At 35.7% G+C, this 14,728-nt stretch overlaps 1 protein-coding gene across 23 annotated transcripts in view; it reads left to right on the forward strand.

Annotated features, from left to right (window-relative positions):
* The window catches only part of LOC123746059 (longitudinals lacking protein, isoforms H/M/V), a 182,315-nt gene that overhangs the window by 86,181 nt on the left and 81,406 nt on the right, over window positions 1-14,728 (forward strand). For 2 of the 23 annotated variants that reach the window (XM_045727245.2, XM_045727261.2), the window contains one exon: window positions 1,523-1,944. The exons of 18 other annotated variants lie outside the window; for them this stretch is intronic. Coding sequence is in view for 4 of the 5 variants with exons in the window: in XM_045727261.2 (XP_045583217.1) it covers window positions 1,523-1,777 (255 nt within the window). In the remaining variant the exon portion in view is untranslated. 3 more of the 23 variants (XM_045727262.2, XM_045727275.2, XM_045727259.2) reach the window with 3 other exon arrangements.

Here is a 14,728-nt window from a genome sequence, read left to right on the forward strand (position 1 = left end):
TAAATATGTAAAGAATTTGAAACACACCTAGCTTACTTCCCATATCCTCAGCGTTTAAACTCATTTTCAAAAGGTAGCAGAGCCATACCCGAGTGAACGAAATCCTTATCAACTCAAAATGAACTGGCACCATAGAATTTGGTTTTAGATATATTCAATAACTTTCCCAAAACTCCAACTCCTCCTTGTAATGTTGCATTCCTCTCCGTTAAAATTAACAATTTGATTGGAACCATATTAACCCCTGGGGCTTAAATAGCAATGACACAATGCTATCATAAATAGCATTGTGTTCACTAACATCTGAACATTGAATACAGTCTTTATCACAGGATCTTCTATTATACTATCATCGCAAGATAATCGCAGTTACATATATATGTATATTTCCTCGTTTTTAAGGGATGCTGGGGGGACAGGCTAAACGTGGTGCTGTTAGCTCATGCTGCAAGCACTACTCTTGGCTGCTATCACAGTACTGAAGCTTTCACATCCAGGAATGTCCATGATTTTTTTTCCAAAATGGCATCTGTTTATTCAAGGCCTGAGAAAGCCAGTACGAGCCTCATACTCGCCTAGTTGTATTCATCTAGTTGTGATTGCAAGGGTTGAGTTTTGTCTTTTTGGTCCTGCCTCTCCACTGTCAATCAACTAGTGTACAGGTTCCTGAGCTTATTGAGCTCTATCATATCTACATTTGAAACTGTGTATGTAACCAGCCTCCACCACATCGCTTCCTAAATGCATTCCATTTATTAACTACTTTGACAAGAGGTTAACTACTTAACCTCTTGAGAAGGTGGCAGGTTTTGGCCTCTGGTTCCCAGTAGGCTTGTGTGACTTCCATGGGCCTGGCATGGATTGAATTGGGTGGACCATGCCAGGTAGGAAGCATGAAGGCTCCACCCACCAAGGGCCCACTAGAAAGGGACTTTTCATTATATTGGATGCTGGATTTTTTCCAGTCGTAAAAGCTTTCTGGATATTTGAGGTTTTATAATGAGATTCAGATTTTATTTTCTTTGGCTGAAAGTAACAATGAAGTTTCTGAATTCTATTCATCTAATTTTTTTTCGAGGAATAACAGGTAAATGAAAGAAATTTAATAAAGGTATATACAATCCAGGTACAGTACTTAGTTTTGTGGGAAAAAAACATGCATTTGTAGTCTTTGACCTGTTATTTTCAGTAGTGTGCATCTCATGTAAAAATCATTTTCTTTTAAGACACTCAACTCAATTTCATTGTTTTTTCTGGCTGTATATTGAAAAGTTTAGTTTAATTTTCAGTACTGTACTGTATTAGTGTTAGGATTTTTTAGTTCCTCAGTAAGAAGTGACTGAAAGATGAAACTTAAAAAACAAATCCAGCAATTACTTTAGAATCAGAAATTCAGAATTTCCTTCCTTCAGAAAGAAAGAGAAAATGAAAACAGTGGATGAAAAAAAAAGCTGTATAAAGTTCAAATAATGTTTGTGATGGGCCATGCACAAAGTGAACTAAGAGGTGATCTCTCTTGTAGGTCCCTGGCAGAAGTACGCAGCCAGTCATGATGGGAGTGGCACATCAGGCCCCTGGGCCCCAGCAAGCTATTGGTGGTTCACGATGTTCAGTCAACTCATGTCCATATTGTGGACGTGAATTTATTAAGACCGGTGACCTGACTCGCCACATCCGTACCCATACTGGGGAGAAGCCGTTCCAGTGCCTTCACTGCCCTTACCGCTCAAGCAGAAAGTCTACTCTTAGGAATCATGTTCTTGCACATCATAATTAATGCTCCTTAGTAAAATGACCTGAAATAAGTAAGACTGGTAAATTTTCAAAGTTTATTTTATTTTAAACCTAACTGATTAGTTTTAAGAAATTGTATTTGTCAATAATTTTAAATAAACATAACTTAATGTATTTGTCAATGATTCTAAATAAAAATAACTTAATGTGTTGAAATTTTTTCTTATCAAATGTTCTTGTACTATTTTTGTTGTCTTTACTGCTCGTTTCACTTAAACTGCTCTATCCAGCACATTATGATGATAACATTAAGAAAGCTGAGAATCAATAACTTTCTTGTTATAAAGTTTAATATAGTTCATCCTTGCAGCACAAGCTAAAATTGGACTAACAATATTTATGCTCAGTCATATTAATTTGTTGGGAGTTAGGAGTGTGAGGCAAATTTACAGTATATGAGTGAAGCATAGGGGGTTGGTAATGAATGAACATCTAACATAAGATGAGGTCAATTTGGAATGATCCATGATAGCAAGAATGAAGTACAGGGGGTTAGTGAAATGGATAAATGACCAACAGCAAAAAAAAAAAAAAAGAGTCCAAAAGGGACATTAGGCATCAGAAACATAAATTGATTAATTTTGTATATTTTTGGAATCAAGACGTATTTTGCATGTAATTATCATTTTTTATAATTTAACTTCTTTGTATTTATTTATTTTTGCAAAATTTTTTTTTTTTTGGTATTTGTTCTTTTTATTACTGATTTTTCCATGTATATGTTTGCATGTATGTACTCGCCTAGTTGTGCTTGCGGGGGATTGAGCTTCAGCTCTTTGGTCCGGTGGACCACTAGTGGTCCACGAGACAATTTTATTCGTGTATTGTATGTAACTATTTTCTTTAACTGTTATATATAATGGCATCAAATAGTTTGACTTTAATAACTGTGTTGGTGGGCCGCGGGATTTACATTAGTGGTCCACGGGATTTAAAATGATGAATTTGGTGATCTGTGAGCGCCGAAAGGTTGGTGACCACTATACTGGTGTACAGGTTCCTGAACCTATTGAGCTCTACCCTATCTGCATTTGAAACTGTGTATGGAGTTTGCCTCCTATACATCATTGCCTAATGCATTGCATTTGTTAATTATCTTGACACTTGAAAAAGTTCTTTCTATTGTCTCAGGCTCATTTGGGTACTCGGTTTCCACCAGTGTCCCCATGCTCGAGTACCACCCATTCAAAATGATCTGTCCATATCTACCCTGTCATTTTCCCCTGATTATTTTGTATTTGGTGATCATATATTCCCAAACTCTTCTGTCTTCCAGCGATGTGAAGTGGAATTCACGCAGCCTTTCCTTGTAACGTCTAACTTGCTTGAGTTCTGGGACTGGTCTAGTGGACTGGTCTAGTTTCTTATCTCTGATACATACCTTAGAACCTTCTCCAGGTTTGTCTTGATCTTGACGAGGTTTGGACTCCATGCTCGAGCCACATACTCCAGGATTGGTCTAACATATGTGGTATACAAGGGTCTAATTGATTCCTTACACAAGTTTTTTAAGGCAAGTCTGATATTAGCCAGCCTCATATATGCCACTGATGACTAATCTTTTGATGTGGGCTTCAGAAGACAGATTCGGTGTAATATCAATGCCTAGATACTTGCCTCCATTCCGTGCCGTGTGTCTGGCCTCCTGTTCCCATCCCTTAGTTTCATTACTTATGAAATATATTGTGTTTCATATGTAAGATGTATGATTGTATCATATAATCATAAATATGATTGAAACATTGTATGATTCATATAATCATATGTATGATTGAATTGCATGAATTATGCATATGACTACGTATTTTGTAAGGTATGTATGTACTGTATGTATGCATGTGAATAATCACTAATGTTGACATCATAAGCACTAAATCTCTGATACATAATAGGAAAATGTGTTGTTTGTCATTTTCTTAATTCAGTTACACTGATGTTAAATATTCAACAGAATATAAAGGGATTAGAAGGTTGGTGAGCAACAGTGCCCTTTGGTTGGATGGTGGTAGGACTGTAGGGTGGTTGTCTGCCATTTTAATTTTAGACATTGCAAAAAAAAATAGCATCATCTTCTGACATCTTCTTGTGAAATCATCTCAAGATGATGATGTCAGAAGATGATGATGTTATTTTTTTGCAATGTCTGAAATTAAAAATGGCTTGAATAAAATAAAATATCACTAAATAGGAACAAATTGAATGATGGATTTCTTTGTAAAATAATTGCCATGTAATGGAAATGGGAAGAGTGGGAATGGGCCCTTGAGTATTACAGATTCCATTAATAAGTAAAGGATTCCATTAATAAATTTATAATAAAATTGCTTGAAAGGATAATGCTATGTGTAGGTATACTGTACAGTTCATGTGATAAATGTGCTTACATCGAGGTCCCCCAAGGGTCAAATTCTGTGCTGGCCGGGATTCGAACCCGGTATTGCCAAGTGTTACTCCATACTCTTTGATTTTCTAGGCTTGCTGAAGGTAATGACAATCATCTAAGTTTCTTATCTTCACTAGTATCCTAGTATCAACAGACACATTCATATAATTCTGTATTCCTTCTGGTAGATCAATGTAAATAATAAACATTAATTGTACAAGAACTGAACCCTGTGGTACTCCACTAGTGATATTTCTCCAGTCTGATACATTGTCTCTGATAACTGCTCTCATTTTTCTGTCAGAAAACATTTCATTCGTGTTAGAAGCCTCCCTGTTTCTCCTGTATGTTCTTGTTTCCAAAACAACCTCCTGTGTGGGACTGTCAAAAGTTCTTCTTAGATCAAAATAAATGCAGACAACCCAACCATCTCTTTCCTGTAAAATCTCTGCAGCTGTATCATAGAAACTGAATAGGTTTGTTACACATGGTCTTCCTGTTCGAAAACATAGTCTGGAATTACCTTTAGTGTAGTTACAGGATGAGCGGTACGTTCGTGGTCTCAGTCTTCCCAGTACTCTTTGTCACATAACGCTTTGAAACTATGGATGGTTTTGGCCTCCACCACCTTCTCACTTAACTTGTTCCAACCATCTACAACTCTACAAAAGTGTGTGTATGTAGTACACAGTGCTAACCCAACCAAGTTTATAATCTTTTTGTATTGCCCAAAATTTAGAAATTCCTTAAATTTATTTAATATTATTTAGGTAAAGGAAGAATATGCTAATGCAATACAGTACAATATGAGTATCAGCTCTATAAGATTGGACTGGACTGGCTCTATAAGCATAACTGGACAAAAATTAAAGTTCGTTTAGATTACACTTTGTATAAGTTAAATCCCCTGTCCTCGTATGGACAAGACATGAATGTTATACGCTTAAGACAAAGTATTGTAACAGTTTAAAGATGTTACAATTTGTCTAATACTGTGACTCGCAATTCTTTGTAGAAATTTTACAAAAAATATGAAATTATATGGATGCAATTACAGCTAAAAAAAGTCAAAATACAGTTGACTCCCACAGTTTTTGTCTTTTTCACTACCTTTCTGCCTTTATTTGTGTTTTTCCATGCTGCAAGTTCCTTTCATATGCAATGCAGTGAGGTTTGAACAAAATTTATTTAATGTATTTCTGTTTTCCATGATTTTCTTTCTGAACAATCATTGGTGTTTATTATTAGGGTAATTCGTTGAGGGATCTCAGGGGACGTCTTTGTTGTAGGTGGATGTGGACCCAGAGGACCGAAGAAGCTTGGACAGTGCGTTGCTGGGAGCTCTGAGTAGTGAACAGGCCGCCTTACCTACTTGTCCCTTCTGTGGCCGTATGTTCCGCCAGTCAGGAGTTCTTACAAGACACATCAGGACCCATACAGGAGAGAAGCCTTATATGTGTCCACATTGCCCATACCGAGCTAGTAGAAAGGCTCATGTGGAAGAACACTGCAAACGAAAACATTGGGCTCCACAATCTGAAGAAGCATTCAATTACAAGATAGGACCTTGGGATTCTCAAACCTAGCCTTAAAATCATGTTACAAATTTTATATAAACTGTACTAAAAAGGGAAATAAAAGGAACTAGTGATCCATACTTTAAACACTTTTGCATCTTGGGTGTGATTTGTTTTGTTTGCCCAAAGTGAACTACTGTACCCATATTTGACAGTTCGCTCAGTGATACATAAAATGTTCATGCAGTATTTATTTTATGTTTGTGAAGCTACTTATAGGGTTAGAACATAGATTTTGATCTAAACATGTTGAGAAAGGAAAGTTCTCAAGTTTAGGCACAAATGAAATTGGACAATGTCAGGTGTTAGGGAGGCCCCACTGAGTATACAAAAGCTTATGACATTACTACATCTATGGTGTATGATGTGCAGCTTAGTTTACAAAACTTTTAAAACTTCTACATTTGTGCACTTTTTCTTTTCTTTTCATGGTATAAGTAAATGAATGCAAATTGATGAACTATATCACTAGAAGAAAACAACAAATTCTTGAATATTGTTTATTAAGTTTAGTTTAAAGAAGCCATTTATATGCTTTGAACAATGATTTTTGTATCCAAATGTTGATACACATTTGGATATCAACAATGTCAAACAATATACTCAATGTTCTTGAGTACACCTGCAGAATTAAATTGGCAAAATTTTTGGCTTTGCGATGGGCTTTACTAACTTGTATACAATTGTCTTCATTGCACAGTTATATTATGGTCATACACACACACACAAGTGTTAGGGGTAATTACTTACATTGGTAATCACGCTAGTAATTACACTAGTAACTAAACAAAGATGCCGAAGAAATATAAGAAAATTAACTTTTACAAACAGAGTGGTAGACGGTTGGAACAAGTTAGGTGAGGTGGTGGTGGAGGCCAAAACCGTCAGTAGTTTCAAAGCATTATATGACAAGAGTGTTGGGGTAGACGGGACACCACGAGCGTTGCTCTCATCCTGTAACTCCACTTAGGTAATTACACTTAGGTAACTACTAGTAATTACACACCTAAAACCAACAACATCATGAACAAGAGGACACATATTCAAGCTAAGTAAATAAAGGTGCCAAAAAAACTATTCGAAAGTTTTCTTTTGCAGAGTGGTAGACAGTTGGAACAAGCTAACTGAGAAGGTGGTGGAGGCCAAAACCGTCAGTAGTTTCAAAGTGTTATATGACAAAGAGTACTGGGAAGACGGGACACCATGAGCTTTGCTCTAATCCTGTAACTATACTTAGATAATTACACACACTACCATTGTAGAAAGGATTAAAAAAAATTGAATAATGGTTATACGATATATTTGTAAAGTGAACTGTAATTTATGAGCAATTCTATTAAATAAAAGAATGCACAAAATGTAAAAGATTGTACAGTACAGGACTTAATATTAGGTTTTCAAGACTAAAGAGTTAAAATTTGGATTTTGATGTGAAAATGTTTGGAAGTTTATGGTCGTGAGTTAAAAAATAAATTAATAAGTAATGTTAGTTCCAAGAGCGGCATCATCATTATGCATAAATAATGGTAATAAAACAATATAAAGATATTTTAAATGGAATTACTGTACTGTTATTGCGTACAGTAATTTCATGTTACTGTACGCAACTTTCATGTTATTGCGACAATCGAATAAAGTCATTTGAGGATGCTTAATGCTCCATCAGAATGTGAAAATTTTAATAAACTTTTAGGTAAAGATACTAATCTATTAACTGTTTATATATGAGTGCATAAATTTAATATTTATACTGTATATTACATTATATTATATGTACTGTGTAATATTTATACAGTACATAGATTATATATATTTAAATGAAGTACTTTACTGTATTGTTATATTGAGAATATTATTTGCAGATACTGTATAGACAAATTGTCAGATAAAAAAATATTGTAGAAATGTATCTCGTTCCATTCTCTCTTTCCTTTTCTTTCCTTTTCCTTTCCTTTTCAATTTTGAGATTGTTGATTATAGTATATTATTGCTTAATCAGGAATAGTGAGTTACTTTAATGTATTTTTTTTTTTTTACAGTTGTACAGTATACCTTATGTAAGTCTATTACTAGAGCTTTAATTATTAATTATTTAATATTAAAGACTGTAATTTCATGTGAGGAATTTTGTTCGCTTATGATCAAGAATATTGTTTTGTTTAATATGAATACTGTATTTTTTTTATAAATGAGTTGGTAGTTTAAACTGGCATTTGAAAAACTTTTGCATTAGCTTTATTATTTATCTATAAAGTTCTAATTGTATTTCCAGTTTAGAAATAGAAATAAAGTAATAGATACATTTTGTGTTCCTTTATCATTTTCTAAAGTATAAATGACTTTGGAGAGAGAGACACTTGGCCCCCACCTGACCTTGTGTAACCACCGCCCGATGGTCTTTGTTTTAGGTGAGGGCAGTGGGTGGGAAGGAAGCAGCAGCGCAGGTTGAGGCTGGACGCTACACCTGTAACTTCTGCTCCAGATCCACTTACAAGAAAGAAGATATGAGGCGACACCTTAGGACTCACACTGGGGAGAAGCCTTTCAGCTGCCTCCACTGTCCATACCGTGCAACCCAGAAAGCTCATGTTATTGCACACATGAGGCGCAAGCATTATGTTCTCATGCAGTGAATGCTACCATTTTATATGAATATATTTCTTTCTTTTTTTTTTTACACATTGGGGAATTTTGTGATATATAATGAAATATGTATAGAGTATTGTATACTGAACTACAGAATATATTTTAACTTTAAAATACAATAGTCATTCTTTAAAACCATTTGCAAAATACATTTCCTTTGTATTGATAATAAGGTATAATTATCCCTGGTAGGAATAGACTACTCTAAATCAAATTGTATTTAAAACAGACATGTGTAAATTTAACTTACTGGAATTGAATTTTATTTTCTTCATAAGTAAGTACTTTTGATACCGGATACCTCAGATTAACTGGGGACTGGACCCTGTTTTTTTTTTTTTCATCCAATGAAGGATTTTGTTCTTCTATTTTTTTGGCCTCTAAATTTGCTACTGCTAGCAAAAATGGTAAAGTATCTATTTTATGCCTAAATCACTTATACAAATACCGAATCCATTTGTGCAAAGTGAGAGTGACTATAACTGGATCTCAGAGTTTGTTTGCTTCAGTTAAATCATCAGGAATCGACTGTAAGCTCATGATTTGCACAGATTGAGAAATTGCTAAATCCTCATAATGTTAGGTATTCATATGCAGACGATGAGTCACAATAACGTGGCTGAAGTATGTTGACCAGACCACACACTAGAAGGTGAAGGGACGACGACATTTCGGTCCGTCCTGGACCATTCTCAAGTCGATTGTCGATCGACAATCGACTTGAGAATGGTCCAGGACGGACCAAAACGTCGGCAGTCCCTTCACCTTTTAGTCTGTGGTCTGGTCAACAATGTTAGGTATTTTAGGTTGTGGTTTAAACACCACTAGGGATTGGGGGTTGTGTGGGGCACCCAAATATTCACTGCACTGCATCATCACACATCACAGTACTCTCGTGCATCTAAAACAAAATTACTGTACAGTGATTCTTTACGCTTATGTTTTACATTACAAATATTTTTGTGTGTTAAAATTTACACTAGCATTTGATAAGAATGTTCTGCTGGATTGTTTTTAAAGAAAATTAAAAAAAAAATAGACTTTTGGTGGTCTTTGGAATAAATTCCTATTTTCCCAAATTGAGTATAAAATGAATGTTTGCAAATTCATTCAGCATGAGGTTTTCCAGGAATACATCTTTTGTGCTAATTGAGGGACTACTACAAACAAAATACTGATTTTCATACTGCATCAAGAATGTAAACATGCTATGAGAAGTATACGATAGCATTATTTGATATTGATTGGCAATGATTGATGCAACTTGATATTAATCATAGACATCTTCAGTGTAAATTTTATTTGTACGGTGCTACAATTTAATTATATACAGTAAGCCCCATTTATATGAACGCCCACTATATAAAAAATTTGTCTCTCTTAATGGTCTCATAAGTTCCTGATTTTATGTCTCGGTCCATTATATGCAGCATATGTAAATAAATCAAAATGTTCACATGACTCAGTTTCATGCCGCAACCCTGCAACCCACATTGTTTCAGTGAGCAGGATAACTAGAGCATACCTGGAGAGGGCTTCGGGAAAACTTTTACTCCTCGAGATCAGGCTGGGGCCAGTACTGTGTGATTCCTCGCATAAAGAGCTAATCCTCTTTACTCCCAAAGTTTTAATATAAGACGGTAATATCACATTTAATTGTTGGCACAATTAGTGTCTGCAACTGACCAATTGTGTTGTTGTTTTCTTTAATGCTTGCCCTCCCTAATTACTGGCATGTCTCTACAAATTCTTTGGTTTATCCCTTCACCTATTCCCTTGCCATTACTGTTGTATAGTAGGCAGTTATTGTCAGTAAGGCATGCAGGCTCAGTCTCTCTCTAGGTAATTTGAATGAGCCCCATGTATCTCTCTCCTTTTATCATTTACCAGTGTCTACAGGAAAGCAGCTGATCTAGAGAAACAGTTAAGCCACCAATCAGATATTTACAATGTCATTATTCCACCTATAGGAGGCTGTAATACAGTAATGATTCCTTCCAGGAAGTGGTTGAGGGAATGGGAATTTGTCAAGGGTGAGGGATGGGAGGGTGGTTGGTGGTTGAAAAGGTGTCGAGGGAATTAGAAGGAGGGGGGCTTGCAGGAAGAGAACAGGTGTGTGAGGATGATAGGAAGAGTAAGAGCAGGGAGGGAGGGAGGTGAAGTTAGGGCCAACATGTATCATTTGTATCACCTACTATCCCTGTCCACTCAAGTCTATGCCAGGTGGGTGTGGGGAGCATGATGCGCTGTTATCAGGAGTGAGAGGGTGATAGTTGGGAATGGGATGTTGGGAGTGAATGGATGAGTGGTTGTCAGGAGTGAGAAATGTGGGGTGTAGATTTGAGGAGTCTTTATGAGAGTGTTGTTGCTGGGAAGAGGACAATATTGAGGGTGGCAGCTCTCAAACGACCCCACAAATCAGCTCTCATTGACCCCACAACTCTTACGATTTGAACAAGACCAGATCATGTTTACCTTATTGCTCTTCCAATTCCATACATACGGGTACCTTTATTTTCACTTATTTATTCATGTATTAGACCTCTTCACTCTTCAAAAACAGCCAACTATTAACAAGCACATTAGCTCCATCATTCAAAATAATTAATATGCTTTTTTTTTCTTAGTTGCATGTCTATGCACCTTTTCCAGTTTACTGATGTGCTTCTTGAGTTATGGATGCCATACAACTGCTTCATATTCCAATTTTGATCACTAATAAGTCATGAACACCTTCTTTAATATTTCACCATCCATGTCTTAAGTTTAGATTTAGGAAAGACCTAGGTAAAAACAGGTTTGGTAACAGGGTTTTTGATTTGTGTAACCAGTTACCGCATAACGTGGTGGAGGTAGGTTCCCTTGATTGTTTCAAACGTGGGTTGATATGTGAGTGGGATTGGTTGGTTATAAATAGGAGCTACCTCGTATGGGCCAATAGGTCATCTGCAGTTAGCTTTATTCTTATGTTCTTATGTATCTAAAAGTGATTCTGTGGTTGGAAAGTGTAGCATATTTTCCTCACATAGTGTTCACTATGTGGTCCTCTGATAACAGCATACTATCCAGAACCTCCCTAAGATCTCTTTCTTTGATGTCATTCTATAAATGTGTAGGTTGGGTGTAGCCTATTTTTAGGCTGACCATATTTCCCTGAGACAAAAATGGGACATTATGATGGGAAAAATAGGTTACGTAATACTGTATTCTATATTCATGAAAAAGTAAGACGATAAAAAAGTTTTATTACATAAACATTTTGAGCTTACAGTTATTCTTCAGTGACAGAACCCATTCTAAAATTTACTACAATTTACTCAAATTTACATATTAAATTCAAGCCAAAGTTTATTCAGCATCCTTACATTTTTGGCTACTTAGATATTGGTTGATGTTGCTTCTTCACCCATGAGAAACAGGGAAAATGAACATTACAATGTTGGCATACAACTTATGTTCCATCAGTACACAGTTGGACTAGTTTAATAAATTTGAATTCCATCTGGCGATCGTCATTAAAACTTCAGTTTCGCCTGTTTGACATTGCTAGGATAGTTCTAAATATATGAATGTTAAACCATGGGCATAGAATAACAAAGCCACCAGTTAGTATACAGGCAAAACAAAAACCTAACATTACAGTAGAACAGACACCTCATCTGAGATGCACAAGGGTTGCCAGCATGTATCATTTATTTGCTCTGAATAAATCACCACAAATATCAATGTGGTGTACCCTGTTCAATACTAGGCCTAGTATTGAACAGGGAGCTCTATGGTTATATGAATCACTGGTATCCTAGATATTATATGCACTTATAGGTTATGAATAATAATTTATGATTTACCAATATTAAAATATATTTAAAGTTGTTATTAAAAATAAAACAAAATTGAAATTTTTATTAGAATGAAGGGATGGCTGGGAAATATGAAAAACTATCCCATTCAAAATGGTACATATGGTCAGCCGTATGACCATATGTAGAGATTTTTTTCAGAAGAAACGAATGAGAAACACCAAAATAATTATGAAAAAATATATTTGTGGCAACTGCCGGCCCATGGGGTGGCGGGGTGGAATGGCCCCGAATGCTCCATCGCTCAGCACCCATAATTTGCTCAACTTCTCAGCTCCATCACGGCTAAAGTATGTCACATACAATATTTTTTTTTTTAGTTTCCTGTGATCAGAGACTGCATTTTAACAATATAAGAAGAGAAAATAATTTTTTGCGGAGAATTTATTTTCGGCGTACAGCGGGAATGTCATATTTTAAGGCTGCACAGCATGGTGGTTAATGTGACTCCTGTGCTTGATGCTTTGCTGCTAAATATGCAATATTTGGCTTGATATTTGTTAGTTTCAGTCTTATGTCTCTTTGCATGCATACAGTATATCAGCTCTACTTCTTTCCTTTGTCAATACTTTATTGACAGTACTGTACTAAAGCCACATTGAACAAAATATGAAGTTGGAAAGCACAACAGTCCTCTAGCCATTTTGTACATGTTTGCATAGAAGTGTTTAGTTGTGTTTGACAGCCACAATTTAGCCTTTCCAGCTTTTTCAAATTTAGCATATCTTGTGATGGTTACAATGAGATGATTTCAGGGTTTGCGTTCCCGCGGCCCGGTCCTCGACCAGGCCTCCAAGTGTTACTTCAAAAGAAAATAAATATGAAAACTGGCTATTTAACTTTTTTTTTTTCAATGACACTAAGTAATCTGCATAATTTTTAAAATCTTGATATGAGAGATGTCTAATTATTTCTGTTCACTATCACCACAAAACCTCCCAAAAAAATCTGTCGTACTACCTTTGTGATTTAATTTTAGTTACTAATTTAATAATTATTGACTAATTAATGAAGTACTGGATTACTATTTTTGGCAACTAAATAATGGTGGTGTATGACACAATGCACTGTAAGAATCAAAGGATAAGTATTTTAAGTGAACTCCCTTATGTTTTCCCACCATGGATGGAGCACCATCATTTGCATAGGATACTAAGTTTTCAGAGGGCACTTGTTTTTCTTCAAACCAAGATGTCAAAGCTTCAAAAATGATCCTGTTGTGTCGGGTTTCAAAGATTTTATGAACTATATTTCTACACATTTTACAGTCTTCATCTATAAAACGGACATATGCCATAAGAATAGTTCTATTACCACTAACCATTGATTCATATATTTGAATTGGGAATTTTTCTGCTTTTTTTTTCTTTTCTATTTTTTCAAATACCTGTAGCTGGGTTTCTACATAAGCAACCATTTGATCAATTCTTCTCTAAATCAAGTCATTGCTCAATAGTAATGTATTTATAACACTTGATGAAACACAGTTTTCATAAGAATTTCAGTGGCAGGCCGTGCAATATTTTCAGCAACTGTATACGCGCTTCCAGTTTTTGCTGACATTTGTGCAATTTCATAAGATGCAATCATACCAATTGTATTTGTTTGTACTTTTTCTAAATAAAGAAGGAACAGTTTTTAGTTGTTCAAAATGCTTTTTTGGATACAAAATCACTATGGTTATGATAAGATTCAGGAACTCTATACACTGGTTTTCCCCACTCTGGGGAAAAAACAAATAAGTTGATTGACAGTTGAGAGGCGGGCCCAAAGAGCCAGAGCTCAACCCCCGCAAGCACAATTAGGTGAGTACAGTACTACATAAAACACTGGATTGTCACATAAAATGCATATGTCCCTAGAATTCGAATCTGCAAGAATAAATGTTATTAAAACAATTCCTAAGAAAATACTGTACTTTAGCAATTCATCCAGTATCACTGTATTGACAATTCATATACAGTAGTTAAGAAAAAGAAATGGGCATAGGATCTTCATGATTCCTGACCACATGAGCCAACTTTGCAATAACATACATGGGCGGCCAGCCTGTAACACTGTTATATCCTATCTATCTCAGTCAATCTTATACAATAGTTATTAACACTACACTAGATCAAGTTGCAGAATGCATATACAGTACTGTATGTAGTGAGGAGTAGAGCCCCAATCCTCGATTGTGACTGTATGCCTTTATAAAACTTGGAGGCATGGGTGAAACAATCTACGTCCAGAATGACACCCCCTCCCCTCACAATTCCAACTCTGACCCAAATCCTAACTTGCACACAATGCCTGTCTAATGTATGTTCCTGACTTTCAATTCTGTTTTTGGCTCCCTTACACACTTCTTTCATTATTTCTTGTTGTCTGACCACTTATGCATTTCTAACTGTTTAGTAACTTTCTCCATTTAAGCTGCCCACAAATTTCCTCATAGCATATCTTTGCCTAACTCGGCACTTTGG

The sequence above is a fragment of the Procambarus clarkii genome, chromosome 78 (genome assembly GCF_040958095.1).
Source record: "Procambarus clarkii isolate CNS0578487 chromosome 78, FALCON_Pclarkii_2.0, whole genome shotgun sequence".
NCBI classification, from domain to species: domain Eukaryota; kingdom Metazoa; phylum Arthropoda; class Malacostraca; order Decapoda; family Cambaridae; genus Procambarus; species Procambarus clarkii.